The sequence below is a fragment of the Lipophrys pholis genome (assembly GCF_963383615.2).
Source record: "Lipophrys pholis genome assembly, chromosome: 5".
Lineage (NCBI taxonomy): Eukaryota > Metazoa > Chordata > Actinopteri > Blenniiformes > Blenniidae > Lipophrys > Lipophrys pholis.
Window position 1 is genome coordinate 35,185,585 of NC_137628.1, and position 16,676 is coordinate 35,202,260.

Consider the following 16,676-nt stretch of genomic DNA (forward strand, 5'->3'; position numbering starts at 1 on the left):
GGGGAAGGTGAGAAAAGGTGGTTTCAGGGTCCAGAAGAAACAACTTTAGGCTACTTTAAAGATTTCCCTTTCTTTCTCTAGGGGCCCGATCTTTCATTTAGGCCCAGAGGGGAAACGGTCTCTAATTTCTGGATCCATACTTTTTCTCTGTGTTTCCTTTGTCCTGTGGACCAGTTGGTATTCTGCTCCACAACTCTATAAACGAGGCAGTGAGCCCCTACTTCCTGGAAATGTTTATGGAGGGAATTGACCCCTTTGTTATTCCGGATGAGGTACAGGTGTTGGGACATCCTGGTTCGGATGGAATTTCTGGATTCTCCCACATATATCCTGTTGCAATGTTTGCATTCTATGGTGTAAATTATATTGTAGGAGTGTATAGACCAGTTGGTTATTGTGGGCAGTCCTTTGCCTGATAACGTATTGAAGATGTAGGGGGGTGAGTTGTGGTTTATTGGAGGAGAAGTGATTCTGTTTGCCGGTTTGTACTGGGAGTGAACCAGGATGTCCGCCAAGTTTTTATTTCTTTTGTAAGCTGTAATCATCTTGTATTGTCCGGTTTGAGATTTGGAGTGCTGAAGTTGTTGAAAACTGTTGCGGAGGCCCTGGTTAAACGGATGTAATTGTTGGTGATATGTGGTAACAAAAGGTACCAGCAGGGGGCTCCCCTCGGTTCGCCTAGACGGAGTTGGTCCCAGGAGGCTTCCGTGAACTTCCGCCTTGATTCCCCGAAGGAGGCGTTTGGAGTAACCCCTGGGTCCTAGTGCTTTAAATAACACTGCTGTAGCTGCCTCTGCGTCTTTCTGGTGCGTACATATTTTGTGAAATCTGATTAGTTGGGATTTGATGATCCCCCGGAATGTATGTTTGGGGTGGTAACTCTTTTTATGAAGTAGTGTGTGTCTGTCTGTTTCTTTGAAAAATACTTTGGTGCCCAATTCCTTAGTAGAGTGTTTGATATTGTGAAAATAAACTGTAGTGTCCAGATATTCGATATGTGAGGATTGTTTGTTATGTTTGATTTTGATGTTGGGGTGGTGTGTGTTGAGGGTGTGGAGGAAATGTTGGAATGAATCCTCTGACTTGCACCATAACCCAAATATGTCATCCAAGTAACGTAGATAAAGAAGGGGGCGTTCCTTGCATTTTAATAGGGCCGTCCGCTCCCACTCCGCCATATATATGTCGGCATATGCTGGGGAATATTTCCGGCCCATCGCACATCCGCATACTTGAAGATACCACTGGTTGTTGAAAATAAAATCATTGCGAGTAAGAGTAACCTGCAGCATTTCATAGATAATTTCATCCGGGCGGTCGGGGTCTGGATATTGTTGAAAGACCTTCCTGATGGCCTCCAGACCCAGGCTGGTGTCAATGTTTGTGTATAAGGAGGTGATGTCTATGGTAAAAAGAAAAGTCCCCTCTGGGACGCTGAGTTGTCGGAGTTTGTTAACAAAATCATATGTGTCTTTAATATAACTCGGGTGTTGTTTTGATAATGGATTGATGTAGTAATCTATGTATTCTGCTAACCTATAGGTCTCCGAGCCGCAGTCGCTGACAATTGGACGTCCCGGGGGGATTTTAAAAGGTACGGTCCAGGTGTCCGGAGTTTTATGGATTTTAGGTAGTAAATAAAAGCAGCGAGGACGTGGCGAAGCTGGTCCCAGCAGATAGTACATTTGTTTGGCTGAGATAAATTTGTTGTCATATAAAGACCTCACCATGGGTCGAATGAGTGAGGCTGTAATAGGCTGTAACGGTGTTTGTAAAGGTACATAGTATTTGAGGTCATTTAGTTGCCTGGTGGCCTCCAGAAAGTAATCGTGTCTGTTCTGGATTACCACTTGGCCTCCCTTATCTGCTGGTTTGATAATAATATCTTTCCTTTTTTTCAGGATGTCCAAGGCCTTTTGTTGGTCCTCTGTAATATTAGGAGGACGTCCCCGGGGAATTACCAAGTGAGATAGGGTGTTTTTGTCTCTTTGGATAAGCTCCCGGAGGGGTTTCGAGAGAGCCTCATCTGGGGGTTCCCAGTTTGATTGTTCAGTGAAAGGTAAGTGATTGTATTCTGTTCCTTCGAAGTATTCCATGATTTTTAGCCTTCTGTGAAAGAGGTGAACCTCTTTGCGTAGTTCTAGCAGTTTCGGAGGTTTGGGTGTGGGTATAAAGGTTAATCCTTTTTCCAGAAGTTCCTGTTGTGAGACACTTATGTTATGGCTTGATAGATTTGTAACATTAGAGTTACTGGGGGCACTATATTGATTCGGCTCCCCTCCTACTAGTTTAACTGTGACAGCCAGTGATTTAAAATGGTGTTTGCCGTTTCGCAGGTCCAATGCACTGGGTCTGTTGTTTCGGTTTTGAAGACGTCTGCCTTAATGTCTGTTAAGAAATTGTGTTTCTTTACTATGTGTTCGTTCAGGGCCATGAGGCACTGTATTTGACCCTTCTCTAATTCAGGGCTGTAATTGAGTAATGGAACGAGGGAAATAGCTGCCGGGAAGATTCGTTCGATCTGATTGAGGCACGCGTTTAAATGCTTTGCCACCGTTAATGGTCGTAGTCTTTTCAGGCAGTCATTTAAGCCCACTGACAATACAACCGTTTCAACTCTATTGTCTGGGGTTAGTTTTTCCAAAACTTTTTTAATGTGATGGAGCTGTGCTCCTGGAAAGCTGTCCACTTGGATTTTGGGATGTGTAAACGACGTTAGTCGTGCCAGATTGGAATCCCCAATGATTAGAACAGGCTTAGTTATTTCCAGTTCCCAGTTTTTAATTTTTTGTGCAGTATGACAATGAATTACAGGTTCAGACCTCCGGGGGGTGGGGGGGCTGGGTCGCCCAACGGGGGGCGAGTGGTTCAAGTTAGACTCAGACTGGCACGGTGAAGTGGTGAGTTCGTCCGTCGTTCCATCAGTCGTAATCAGTTGTGCTAACCCCGGGTCCTCGTGGACTGGTGTACATGGGTGTCTTTTGCCACCGCTTGGTCCCGCCCCCTGCGCATCATATCGCAGTGTTGGAGAATCTGGAGTTGGAGGCAAGGTGTCTGGATTAGAGTCTGTCAAGGTAAGTATTTGTAATTCGGAGCTTGCCACAATAACATTACTGTATACTGCTTTTACTGTGTGTTCCTTTGTATTCTGCCCCGGGTGTGTCATAAGATGCTCCTCGGGGAGTACAAGGTCCAGCTCGGGCCCGGCCGGTGCAATCCCAAGTTCTGATATGGTGGGTTCACCTGTTTGGTTGGCCTGTTGTTGTTTGTCCTCTTCCCTGGGAAAGGTGGATGTTTTTTGTAGGAAATTTGCATCGTTCTTGTCGAAATCTCCTACGTCCAGTGGTTCCCTCACCCTGGGGGAGTTAGCTGGTCCTGTACCGAAGATTGCTTCCCGGTGGTTGGAAAATGGATCCCCAATCGGGAGGAGTGTCTGCTGAAGTTCTGCTGTAACTCGGGAGGGAGGGCAGGAACTGGGTTCCGGAGAGATAAATAGAGATTGTGAACCAATATTCTGTCCCATGTGAGACTTACATGATTCCAAGGTTTCACTGTTTCTGTGTATTTGTGCTGTTATTGTTACGGAAGGTGGCACTGGAAATACTGCAATTTCTTTGATGTTTGTATGGTTCTTACTTTTCCTGTCCCTATGCAGATTACTGCGCTGGGGACGTGGGGAAGCTGCACCGACGGAAAGGAGGGGGTCCTCTTCCCGTGTTGCTGGAAGGGTGGGGAAGTTTTCCTCCGTAAGTGCCACCTGTGGGTTTGCAGCCATTGGAAGAGAAGGAGAATGAGGACAACCAGGGGCACCATGTTTTAGTATGGATTCAAATTCTGTCACTGAGCTGTCTGTTAGTCTTCTACCATATCGTTGTTTGGCCCATTGTAGGGCCTTGCTAAAAGCTTCAGGTTCAAAAGTCATTATTTCTGTGAGGAGGTCGGCCAGCGTGGTGTCATAATGTTCCCTTAAGGTGGCGAGGTTTGCCTCCATCCAGTTCTGTGTATTTAGTTTTATTCTGTTGAGGGTTCTTTCATTCGGGCATGCAGGCTTGATAAAGGCCGCCAGTTTCTCAGTTTTTTTCTTCATACCTGCTGGTAATATTTTTGTCTCCTTAGCTGTGGTTAAAACTTCTGCGTGATGTAGGGTTTGAAGAATCTTAAAATACCGTTTAGTACTGCTTAAGTTAGCCGCCCTGTTCCGGACATCTGGACCAGATGTGGGTGTTTTGTCTTGGGGCCCAGGCGGGCGTTCTGAGCGGTCTTCCCGCCCCTGCGTTGACAAGGCTGAAAACCTATTGCGTAAAGGGATAGACATAATATCAGAGTATTTTTTTGGGGGGAGGAAACCTTTTGCCTCCAGGTGAGTAGAGAATTAATTATCAACCCTGAAAAGTTTCTGACTAATAAATTTGATGGTGGATTAAAAGGGGATAAGAAAGTAGTCTAAAATTGGGAGTGCATGAATTGGAATGACACAGAAAGAAGGAGGAGAAATAAAAACCGTTGACCTGTGGTTATAGGTTGAGGTGGCAGGTGTGTTCAAGAAGAGTTTTTAAACAAGAAAATCAAAAGCAATCATAGTAATAAGAATCCTCATCAAGGGAGAACAGGAAGAAGTTAATCACAGTACTGACTTAACCAGCTTATGCGTGGGGTTTCTTTTTTTCAAAGAAAACAACAAATTGTACCGTCAGATTGTTGGATTTTTTAAGGCCACATACATGCATCAGAGTTTTGCTCGACGCCCGAGTCCTGCAGGCCGGCTTCTACGGGCGGGGTCCTTCCGGATGTTTGAGGCCTGTAAAAATTTGTCAATGCACACTCACACACTGTAGTCCTTTCTTGTCCCCTTTGTTTCTAGGGGTGAGGTAGGTCTCCTTCGAGGATTGGGGGACCCCGGGGGGGTGTCGTTGGAACTCCTCTCTTCCGGCTGTGGAGATGATAGTCCACTCGCAGCGTATCCGACAAAGAATTCTGTGCCAAGCTGGCTTTGTGTGAATGTAGGGCCTAGTCCCTTTGAAAAAACAATATGTGGTCCAAAGAATAAAAAGGAAAAAAGGAAAAATCGCAAAATATAGCGAAAGAGAAAACACAAGTTGAAAATAAAGGGTAAAAAAAGAAGGGGGAGGGGGGGGGGGGGGGCCCAACGTTTCGCCGCTCGGCTTCCTCAGGGGCAAAGGTAAGACAGTGATGGTGTTTGGTGTGTTTATAGATTTTTTGGAGGGAAAAGAGGGGGAGTGGTGTCCGGTAAGGCGGGGCTCTCCTCCCAACAGGAAGTCCATGCTGATCCTGTTCCAAGTGATCCATACCTGCTGGTGGTTGGTGCCCCCTGGTGGTAATATAATCCGGTCTTTTATCAATTTGTATTTTTTTTGGGAGACCCTCCATTCACGATCGTGTTTTGCAAACAGGGTAAATAAAATTAAAAAAAAAAAAAAAAAAAAAAAAAAAAAAAAAAAAAAAAAAAAAAAAAAAAATTAAAAGTAAAAATTAAAATTGCATCCATACCAGAAACACAACCCGCACACCATTGTCACAGAGAAGATTGGGGGGGGGGGGGGGGGGGGGGGGTTGTTTATAATTTCTTTTCTTTAAAAAAGAAAAAAGAAGGGGGTAAAAAGATAAAAGAAATTCACCATAGTTTCTAAAATGAAAATAAAAATAAAAATAACTAAATGGAGTTTATGTTCTGTACATGTCCACAAGAGTTAGTGTTTTTACTTCACAGGTTCTCCCTTTGTGGTAGTTCCGTTAATAGTAGTTGCTCTGTTAAGTTTTACAGGTACTGTAGAAATGAGTCTGGCTCTAGCAAGGTTAGGTTTGGAACATGATTTGGAGAAAGGCATTGGCAACAGACTCTTTTTTTAAAAAAAAAAAATATTTCTACTGTAATTTACAAAAGAGCAACTAGTGACCCCAGAAAAGTTTTTGTTAAAAGAAAGGTGTATGAAGTAAGTGATATGAATTTAAATGAATGTGTCCCCAGGTTTTTTAAAAAAAAGTAAATAAAATAAATTAAAATAAAATAAAGTAGAATAAATTAGAATTGAGGATTCCTCATAGTGTGTGTGAAAGATGATGTAAATGTGAAGTAGAAGGGGTAGGAGAGTAGGAAAGTAGGAGCCCAAAGTTGCTTTGTAGTTTGTTTCTGAGGAGCCACTGCCGTTGAGAATTTTCTTTATGTTGGGCAATGGCTCCCTCTTGAGGATTTAAAGGAGCATAGCGGAGGAGAAGATTTAACACCCGCCCGGATCCTGATGCGCTGGGGATTAAGGTGAAAGGTACGTGGAAGAAGAGTGGGGGGAGTGATTGGAAGGAAGCGGAGGGGGGGGGGGGGGGGGGGGGGTTTGGGAGGGTTTGGTTAAGGTTAGGTATGGGGAGTGGGGATGGTTAGGGTTGGGAAGGGGGAATGGGAGGGGGGACGAAAAAATAAAATGGGGGGGGGGGGGGGGGTTGGGGGGTTTTGGGTTAGGTATGGGGAGTGGGAATGGTTAGGGTTAGGCATGGGGAGTGGGAGTGGTTAGGGTTAGGTATGGGGAGTGGGGATGGTTAGGGTTAGGAAGGGGGAATGGGAGGGGGGATGGGAAAATAAAAAGGGGGGGGGGGGGTTTGGGTAAGGTATGGGGAGTGGGAATGGTTAGGGTTAGGCATGGGGAGTGGGAGTGATTAGGGTTAGGAAGGGGGAAGGGAGGGGGGAACGGGAAATTGAGGGAAGGGGGGGGGGGGGGGGGGGGGTTTGGTTAGGGTTAGGTATGGGGAGTGGGGATGGTTAGGGTTAGGAAGGGGGAATGGGAGGGGGGATGGGAAAATAAAAAGGGGGGGGGGGTTTTGGGTTAGGGTTAGGGTTAGGGTTAGGGTTAGGGTTAGGGTTAGGGTTAGGGGTTAGGGTTAGGGTTAGGGTTAGGGTTAGGGTTAGGGTTAGGGTTAGGGTTAGGGTTAGGGGTTAGGGTTAGGGTTAGGGTTAGGTTTGGAACATGATTTGGAGAAAGGCATTGGCAACAGACTCTTTTTTTAAAAAAAATATTTCTACTGTAATTTACAAAAGAGCAACTAGTGACCCCAGAAAAGTTTTTGTTAAAAGAAAGGTGTATGAAGTAAGTGATATGAATTTAAATGAATGTGTCCCCAGGTTTTTAAAAAAAAGTAAATAAAATAAATTAAAATAAAATAAAGTAGAATAAATTAGAATTGAGGATTCCTCATAGTGTGTGTGAAAGATGATGTAAATGTGAAGTAGAAGGGGTAGGAGAGTAGGAAAGTAGGAGCCCAAAGTTGCTTTGTAGTTTGTTTCTGAGGAGCCACTGCCGTTGAGAATTTTCTTTATGTTGGGCAATGGCTCCCTCTTGAGGATTTAAAGGAGCATAGCGGAGGAGAAGATTTAACACCCGCCCGGATCCTGATGCGCTGGGGATTAAGGTGAAAGGTACGTGGAAGAAGAGTGGGGGGAGTGATTGGAAGGAAGCGGAGGGGGGGGGGGGGGGGGGGGGTTTGGGGGGTTTTGGGTTAGGTATGGGGAGTGGGAATGGTTAGGGTTAGGCATGGGGAGTGGGAGTGGTTAGGGTTAGGTATGGGGAGTGGGGATGGTTAGGGTTAGGAAGGGGGAATGGGAGGGGGGATGGGAAAATAAAAAGGGGGGGGGGGTTTGGGTAAGGTATGGGGAGTGGGAATGGTTAGGGTTAGGCATGGGGAGTGGGAGTGATTAGGGTTAGGAAGGGGGAAGGGAGGGGGGAACGGGAAATTGAGGGAAGGGGGGGGGGGGGTTTGGTTAGGGTTAGGTATGGGGAGTGGGGATGGTTAGGGTTAGGAAGGGGGAATGGGAGGGGGGATGGGAAAATAAAAAGGGGGGGGGGGGTTTGGGTAAGGTATGGGGAGTGGGAATGGTTAGGGTTAGGCATGGGGAGTGGGAGTGATTAGGGTTAGGAAGGGGGAAGGGAGGGGGGATGGGAAAATAAAAAGGGGGGGGGGTTGGGTAAGGTATGGGGAGTGGGAATGGTTAGGGTTAGGCATGGGGAGTGGGAGTGATTAGGGTTAGGAAGGGGGAAGGGAGGGGGGAACGGGAGATTTGGGGGGGGGGGGTTTGGTTAGGGTTAGGTATGGGGAGTGGGAATGGTTAGGGTTAGGTGAAGGAATTGGGAAGGGTAATAGGAAGGGAAGGAAGGGGGGGGGGGGGGGGGGGGTTGGGGTTCGTTTAGTGCAAGGGAAGGAGCCAGAACCTTATTGTCCAGGCAACTGTAAAACATAGTAAATAATTAATAAACATTCCAACTAATGCAGTTCAATTCCCATATACAAAAAAGTCACAAGCAGTGAGAAAACATTCCATGTCAACAGTGCATATGATACATGTTGCCTGTTCTACTCGGTTCTGGCTCCTGAGTCTTTGACCAATCAGAAGGGAAATGGTCAATTCCTCATTATTCTTTTAATATTTTGTTAAAAGGGGCCTGGCATAGGGCCATAAAGTGCTTCAGTTGGTGACTATAAATATAGAAATATATAGATATTCAAGAGCAATCTGGGTTCTAACAGTAAAGCCGACGTCTGGTCCTACTTTGATTTATTTTGAAGAAAAAAATTCACACATTTTGTCAGTATCAAACAAAGAAAATATAAGTCAGTTAGTCACTTCAATATGTCGCAGAGCTTTATTTAAAACTGTTTGAAATTCAAGAGGAGGAGAGGTCGGCTTTGTTTTTTTTAAAAACCAAAAAGGGGGGGGGGGGATTTATTCAAATCGTAATTTCACAATTTGTAAGGGTAATTTCATATATTAAATTTTTTGACCAGGCTGAATAAATATACAAAAAAATTTTTTTATAAAAAGGTTAATCAATTTTAAACTTTTGTTTTTTTTGGCTAAGCTCCGGGCTGGTGCAAGATTTCACCTCTCTATTAAGGAAAGGCAATTAAAAGAGGGAAAAAAAAGGGGGGAAGGTGAGAAAAGGTGGTTTCAGGGTCCAGAAGAAACAACTTTAGGCTACTTTAAAGATTTCCCTTTCTTTCTCTAGGGGCCCGATCTTTCATTTAGGCCCAGAGGGGAAACGGTCTCTAATTTCTGGATCCATACTTTTTCTCTGTGTTTCCTTTGTCCTGTGGACCAGTTGGTATTCTGCTCCACAACTCTATAAACGAGGCAGTGAGCCCCTACTTCCTGGAAGTGTTTATGGAGGGAATTGACCCCTTTGTTATTCCGGATGAGGTACAGGTGTTGGGACATCCTGGTTCGGATGGAATTTCTGGATTCTCCCACATATATCCTGTTGCAATGTTTGCATTCTATGGTGTAAATTATATTGTAGGAGTGTATAGACCAGTTGGTTATTGTGGGCAGTCCTTTGCCTGATAACGTATTGAAGATGTAGGGGGGTGAGTTGTGGTTTATTGGAGGAGAAGTGATTCTGTTTGCCGGTTTGTACTGGGAGTGAACCAGGATGTCCGCCAAGTTTTTATTTCTTTTGTAAGCTGTAATCATCTTGTATTGTCCGGTTTGAGATTTGGAGTGCTGAAGTTGTTGAAAACTGTTGCGGAGGCCCTGGTTAAACGGATGTAATTGTTGGTGATATGTGGTAACAAAAGGTACCAGCAGGGGGCTCCCCTCGGTTCGCCTAGACGGAGTTGGTCCCAGGAGGCTTCCGTGAACTTCCGCCTTGATTCCCCGAAGGAGGCGTTTGGAGTAACCCCTGGGTCCTAGTGCTTTAAATAACACTGCTGTAGCTGCCTCTGCGTCTTTCTGGTGCGTACATATTTTGTGAAATCTGATTAGTTGGGATTTGATGATCCCCCGGAATGTATGTTTGGGGTGGTAACTCTTTTTATGAAGTAGTGTGTGTCTGTCTGTTTCTTTGAAAAATACTTTGGTGCCCAATTCCTTAGTAGAGTGTTTGATATTGTGAAAATAAACTGTAGTGTCCAGATATTCGATATGTGAGGATTGTTTGTTATGTTTGATTTTGATGTTGGGGTGGTGTGTGTTGAGGGTGTGGAGGAAATGTTGGAATGAATCCTCTGACTTGCACCATAACCCAAATATGTCATCCAAGTAACGTAGATAAAGAAGGGGGCGTTCCTTGCATTTTAATAGGGCCGTCCGCTCCCACTCCGCCATATATATGTCGGCATATGCTGGGGAATATTTCCGGCCCATCGCACATCCGCATACTTGAAGATACCACTGGTTGTTGAAAATAAAATCATTGCGAGTAAGAGTAACCTGCAGCATTTCATAGATAATTTCATCCGGGCGGTCGGGGTCTGGATATTGTTGAAAGACCTTCCTGATGGCCTCCAGACCCAGGCTGGTGTCAATGTTTGTGTATAAGGAGGTGATGTCTATGGTAAAAAGAAAAGTCCCCTCTGGGACGCTGAGTTGTCGGAGTTTGTTAACAAAATCATATGTGTCTTTAATATAACTCGGGTGTTGTTTTGATAATGGATTGATGTAGTAATCTATGTATTCTGCTAACCTATAGGTCTCCGAGCCGCAGTCGCTGACAATTGGACGTCCCGGGGGGATTTTAAAAGGTACGGTCCAGGTGTCCGGAGTTTTATGGATTTTAGGTAGTAAATAAAAGCAGCGAGGACGTGGCGAAGCTGGTCCCAGCAGATAGTACATTTGTTTGGCTGAGATAAATTTGTTGTCATATAAAGACCTCACCATGGGTCGAATGAGTGAGGCTGTAATAGGCTGTAACGGTGTTTGTAAAGGTACATAGTATTTGAGGTCATTTAGTTGCCTGGTGGCCTCCAGAAAGTAATCGTGTCTGTTCTGGATTACCACTTGGCCTCCCTTATCTGCTGGTTTGATAATAATATCTTTCCTTTTTTTCAGGATGTCCAAGGCCTTTTGTTGGTCCTCTGTAATATTAGGAGGACGTCCCCGGGGAATTACCAAGTGAGATAGGGTGTTTTTGTCTCTTTGGATAAGCTCCCGGAGGGGTTTCGAGAGAGCCTCATCTGGGGGTTCCCAGTTTGATTGTTCAGTGAAAGGTAAGTGATTGTATTCTGTTCCTTCGAAGTATTCCATGATTTTTAGCCTTCTGTGAAAGAGGTGAACCTCTTTGCGTAGTTCTAGCAGTTTCGGAGGTTTGGGTGTGGGTATAAAGGTTAATCCTTTTTCCAGAAGTTCCTGTTGTGAGACACTTATGTTATGGCTTGATAGATTTGTAACATTAGAGTTACTGGGGGCACTATATTGATTCGGCTCCCCTCCTACTAGTTTAACTGTGACAGCCAGTGATTTAAAATGGTGTTTGCCGTTTCGCAGGTCCAATGCACTGGGTCTGTTGTTTCGGTTTTGAAGACGTCTGCCTTAATGTCTGTTAAGAAATTGTGTTTCTTTACTATGTGTTCGTTCAGGGCCATGAGGCACTGTATTTGACCCTTCTCTAATTCAGGGCTGTAATTGAGTAATGGAACGAGGGAAATAGCTGCCGGGAAGATTCGTTCGATCTGATTGAGGCACGCGTTTAAATGCTTTGCCACCGTTAATGGTCGTAGTCTTTTCAGGCAGTCATTTAAGCCCACTGACAATACAACCGTTTCAACTCTATTGTCTGGGGTTAGTTTTTCCAAAACTTTTTTAATGTGATGGAGCTGTGCTCCTGGAAAGCTGTCCACTTGGATTTTGGGATGTGTAAACGACGTTAGTCGTGCCAGATTGGAATCCCCAATGATTAGAACAGGCTTAGTTATTTCCAGTTCCCAGTTTTTAATTTTTTGTGCAGTATGACAATGAATTACAGGTTCAGACCTCCGGGGGGTGGGGGGGCTGGGTCGCCCAACGGGGGGCGAGTGGTTCAAGTTAGACTCAGACTGGCACGGTGAAGTGGTGAGTTCGTCCGTCGTTCCATCAGTCGTAATCAGTTGTGCTAACCCCGGGTCCTCGTGGACTGGTGTACATGGGTGTCTTTTGCCACCGCTTGGTCCCGCCCCCTGCGCATCATATCGCAGTGTTGGAGAATCTGGAGTTGGAGGCAAGGTGTCTGGATTAGAGTCTGTCAAGGTAAGTATTTGTAATTCGGAGCTTGCCACAATAACATTACTGTATACTGCTTTTACTGTGTGTTCCTTTGTATTCTGCCCCGGGTGTGTCATAAGATGCTCCTCGGGGAGTACAAGGTCCAGCTCGGGCCCGGCCGGTGCAATCCCAAGTTCTGATATGGTGGGTTCACCTGTTTGGTTGGCCTGTTGTTGTTTGTCCTCTTCCCTGGGAAAGGTGGATGTTTTTTGTAGGAAATTTGCATCGTTCTTGTCGAAATCTCCTACGTCCAGTGGTTCCCTCACCCTGGGGGAGTTAGCTGGTCCTGTACCGAAGATTGCTTCCCGGTGGTTGGAAAATGGATCCCCAATCGGGAGGAGTGTCTGCTGAAGTTCTGCTGTAACTCGGGAGGGAGGGCAGGAACTGGGTTCCGGAGAGATAAATAGAGATTGTGAACCAATATTCTGTCCCATGTGAGACTTACATGATTCCAAGGTTTCACTGTTTCTGTGTATTTGTGCTGTTATTGTTACGGAAGGTGGCACTGGAAATACTGCAATTTCTTTGATGTTTGTATGGTTCTTACTTTTCCTGTCCCTATGCAGATTACTGCGCTGGGGACGTGGGGAAGCTGCACCGACGGAAAGGAGGGGGTCCTCTTCCCGTGTTGCTGGAAGGGTGGGGAAGTTTTCCTCCGTAAGTGCCACCTGTGGGTTTGCAGCCATTGGAAGAGAAGGAGAATGAGGACAACCAGGGGCACCATGTTTTAGTATGGATTCAAATTCTGTCACTGAGCTGTCTGTTAGTCTTCTACCATATCGTTGTTTGGCCCATTGTAGGGCCTTGCTAAAAGCTTCAGGTTCAAAAGTCATTATTTCTGTGAGGAGGTCGGCCAGCGTGGTGTCATAATGTTCCCTTAAGGTGGCGAGGTTTGCCTCCATCCAGTTCTGTGTATTTAGTTTTATTCTGTTGAGGGTTCTTTCATTCGGGCATGCAGGCTTGATAAAGGCCGCCAGTTTCTCAGTTTTTTTCTTCATACCTGCTGGTAATATTTTTGTCTCCTTAGCTGTGGTTAAAACTTCTGCGTGATGTAGGGTTTGAAGAATCTTAAAATACCGTTTAGTACTGCTTAAGTTAGCCGCCCTGTTCCGGACATCTGGACCAGATGTGGGTGTTTTGTCTTGGGGCCCAGGCGGGCGTTCTGAGCGGTCTTCCCGCCCCTGCGTTGACAAGGCTGAAAACCTATTGCGTAAAGGGATAGACATAATATCAGAGTATTTTTTTGGGGGGAGGAAACCTTTTGCCTCCAGGTGAGTAGAGAATTAATTATCAACCCTGAAAAGTTTCTGACTAATAAATTTGATGGTGGATTAAAAGGGGATAAGAAAGTAGTCTAAAATTGGGAGTGCATGAATTGGAATGACACAGAAAGAAGGAGGAGAAATAAAAACCGTTGACCTGTGGTTATAGGTTGAGGTGGCAGGTGTGTTCAAGAAGAGTTTTTAAACAAGAAAATCAAAAGCAATCATAGTAATAAGAATCCTCATCAAGGGAGAACAGGAAGAAGTTAATCACAGTACTGACTTAACCAGCTTATGCGTGGGGTTTCTTTTTTTCAAAGAAAACAACAAATTGTACCGTCAGATTGTTGGATTTTTTAAGGCCACATACATGCATCAGAGTTTTGCTCGACGCCCGAGTCCTGCAGGCCGGCTTCTACGGGCGGGGTCCTTCCGGATGTTTGAGGCCTGTAAAAATTTGTCAATGCACACTCACACACTGTAGTCCTTTCTTGTCCCCTTTGTTTCTAGGGGTGAGGTAGGTCTCCTTCGAGGATTGGGGGACCCCGGGGGGGTGTCGTTGGAACTCCTCTCTTCCGGCTGTGGAGATGATAGTCCACTCGCAGCGTATCCGACAAAGAATTCTGTGCCAAGCTGGCTTTGTGTGAATGTAGGGCCTAGTCCCTTTGAAAAAACAATATGTGGTCCAAAGAATAAAAAGGAAAAAAGGAAAAATCGCAAAATATAGCGAAAGAGAAAACACAAGTTGAAAATAAAGGGTAAAAAAAGAAGGGGGAGGGGGGGGGGGGGGGCCCAACGTTTCGCCGCTCGGCTTCCTCAGGGGCAAAGGTAAGACAGTGATGGTGTTTGGTGTGTTTATAGATTTTTTGGAGGGAAAAGAGGGGGAGTGGTGTCCGGTAAGGCGGGGCTCTCCTCCCAACAGGAAGTCCATGCTGATCCTGTTCCAAGTGATCCATACCTGCTGGTGGTTGGTGCCCCCTGGTGGTAATATAATCCGGTCTTTTATCAATTTGTATTTTTTTTGGGAGACCCTCCATTCACGATCGTGTTTTGCAAACAGGGTAAATAAAATTAAAAAAAAAAAAAAATAAAAAAAAAAAAAAAAAAAAAAAAAAAAAAAAAAAAAAAAAAAAAATAATTAAAAGTAAAAATTAAAATTGCATCCATACCAGAAACACAACCCGCACACCATTGTCACAGAGAAGATTGGGGGGGGGGGGGGGGGGGGGTTGTTTATAATTTCTTTTCTTTAAAAAAGAAAAAAGAAGGGGGTAAAAAGATAAAAGAAATTCACCATAGTTTCTAAAATGAAAATAAAAATAAAAATAACTAAATGGAGTTTATGTTCTGTACATGTCCACAAGAGTTAGTGTTTTTACTTCACAGGTTCTCCCTTTGTGGTAGTTCCGTTAATAGTAGTTGCTCTGTTACGTTTTACAGGTACTGTAGAAATGAGTCTGGCTCTAGCAAGGTTAGGTTTGGAACATGATTTGGAGAAAGGCATTGGCAACAGACTCTTTTTTTAAAAAAAAAAAATATTTCTACTGTAATTTACAAAAGAGCAACTAGTGACCCCAGAAAAGTTTTTGTTAAAAGAAAGGTGTATGAAGTAAGTGATATGAATTTAAATGAATGTGTCCCCAGGTTTTTTAAAAAAAAGTAAATAAAATAAATTAAAATAAAATAAAGTAGAATAAATTAGAATTGAGGATTCCTCATAGTGTGTGTGAAAGATGATGTAAATGTGAAGTAGAAGGGGTAGGAGAGTAGGAAAGTAGGAGCCCAAAGTTGCTTTGTAGTTTGTTTCTGAGGAGCCACTGCCGTTGAGAATTTTCTTTATGTTGGGCAATGGCTCCCTCTTGAGGATTTAAAGGAGCATAGCGGAGGAGAAGATTTAACACCCGCCCGGATCCTGATGCGCTGGGGATTAAGGTGAAAGGTACGTGGAAGAAGAGTGGGGGGAGTGATTGGAAGGAAGCGGAGGGGGGGGGGGGGGGGGGGGTTTGGGAGGGTTTGGTTAAGGTTAGGTATGGGGAGTGGGGATGGTTAGGGTTGGGAAGGGGGAATGGGAGGGGGGACGAAAAAATAAAATGGGGGGGGGGGGGGGGGGGGTTGGGGGGTTTTGGGTTAGGTATGGGGAGTGGGAATGGTTAGGGTTAGGCATGGGGAGTGGGAGTGGTTAGGGTTAGGTATGGGGAGTGGGGATGGTTAGGGTTAGGAAGGGGGAATGGGAGGGGGGATGGGAAAATAAAAAGGGGGGGGGGGGGGTTTGGGTAAGGTATGGGGAGTGGGAATGGTTAGGGTTAGGCATGGGGAGTGGGAGTGATTAGGGTTAGGAAGGGGGAAGGGAGGGGGGAACGGGAAATTGAGGGAAGGGGGGGGGGGGGGGGGGGTTTGGTTAGGGTTAGGTATGGGGAGTGGGGATGGTTAGGGTTAGGAAGGGGGAATGGGAGGGGGGATGGGAAAATAAAAAGGGGGGGGGGGTTTTGGGTTAGGGTTAGGGTTAGGGTTAGGGTTAGGGTTAGGGTTAGGGTTAGGGTTAGGGTTAGGGTTAGGGTTAGGGTTTAGGGTTAGGGTTTAGGGTTAGGGTTAGGGTTAGGGTTAGGGTTAGGGTTAGGGTTAGGGTTAGGGTTAGGGTTAGGGTTAGGGTTAGGGTTAGGGTTAGGGTTAGGTTTGGGACAAAGGAGAGGAAGGCACGGGCAACAGTACACCATATTTAAAAAGTGTTTCCTTGTGATATTTAAAATACATAGGTCCTTTTAAAAGAGGGTAGTTTCACCTCGGGTGTTCGTAAAAAGCGTCATATGTTTAAAAGGAGGTGGGTTCATCTATATTACCCCAAGTGGATGACTTTAAAAGGGAAAATAAAAGACTGACGTTTTTACAATAAAAGGTAAGAAAGAAAGAAATAAATAATTAAATTAAGATAAAAGAGATATCACCCAAATTAAAATTGAACTCCGGATCCTAAAACAGTCGACGTTTGCCTGGTTTTGTTTAAAATTGATAAGTTACTGGGGAAGGGGTGAAACAAGGAGGAAGGGGGGGGGGAAAGGGGGGGGGGTTGGTTTGGAGAGAAGGGGATGTGGTTAGGTTTAGGATGGGAAAGGGGGTTGGGTTTTAGGCAGGGGGAGGGGGTTAGGGTTAGGTGAGGGGAAGGAGGGGTTAAGGTTAGGAAAGGAAAAAGGTGGGGGGTATGGTTAGGTTTAGGGTAGGAATAGGGGCTGGGTTTTAGGTCGGGGGGGGGGGGGAATTGGTTAGGGTTAGGTAAGGGGAAGGAGGGGTTAGGGTTAGGAAAGGAAGGAGGGAGGATGGTTAGGTTTAGGGTGGGGAAGTGGGTGAGGGGGTAAGGAATTGGGGGGAAGAAGGAGAGAAGGGGAGTAAAATATTTTTAATTT

The 16,676-nt window shown here is 45.1% G+C and overlaps 2 protein-coding genes and 2 long non-coding RNA genes across 6 annotated transcripts; 2 read left to right on the top strand and 2 right to left on the bottom strand.

The window, feature by feature from the left end:
• The first annotated feature begins 450 nt into the window (after positions 1–450).
• On the top strand, positions 451–5,424 carry LOC308110403. Of its 2 annotated transcripts, XR_013935388.1 has the most exons (4): positions 451–806; positions 1,543–1,594; positions 1,902–3,746; positions 4,862–5,038. It is a non-coding gene; the product is annotated as an uncharacterized lncRNA (long non-coding RNA). The 2 variants fall into 2 exon arrangements; XR_013935387.1 differs by having other exon boundaries at positions 1,902–5,424.
• LOC308110402 (uncharacterized protein) lies at positions 2,285–4,315 on the bottom strand (the record flags this gene model as incomplete). Its single annotated transcript, XM_080464663.1, has 2 exons — positions 2,285–3,033; positions 3,244–4,315. The coding sequence occupies 2 exons, from the start codon at positions 4,313–4,315 to the stop codon at positions 2,285–2,287; spliced, it is 1,821 nt and encodes a 606-aa protein (XP_080320789.1).
• Positions 5,425–9,377: 3,953 nt separating the features above from the next.
• Positions 9,378–14,351, top strand: LOC308110405. 2 transcript variants are annotated; one of them, XR_013935390.1, is made up of 4 exons: positions 9,378–9,733; positions 10,470–10,521; positions 10,829–12,673; positions 13,789–13,965. It is a non-coding gene; the product is annotated as an uncharacterized lncRNA (long non-coding RNA). The 2 variants fall into 2 exon arrangements; XR_013935389.1 differs by having other exon boundaries at positions 10,829–14,351.
• Positions 11,212–13,242, bottom strand: LOC308110404 (uncharacterized protein; the record flags this gene model as incomplete). The annotated part of the gene is made up of 2 exons (XM_080464664.1): positions 11,212–11,960; positions 12,171–13,242. The coding sequence occupies 2 exons, from the start codon at positions 13,240–13,242 to the stop codon at positions 11,212–11,214; spliced, it is 1,821 nt and encodes a 606-aa protein (XP_080320790.1).
• Positions 14,352–16,676: the final 2,325 nt, after the last annotated feature.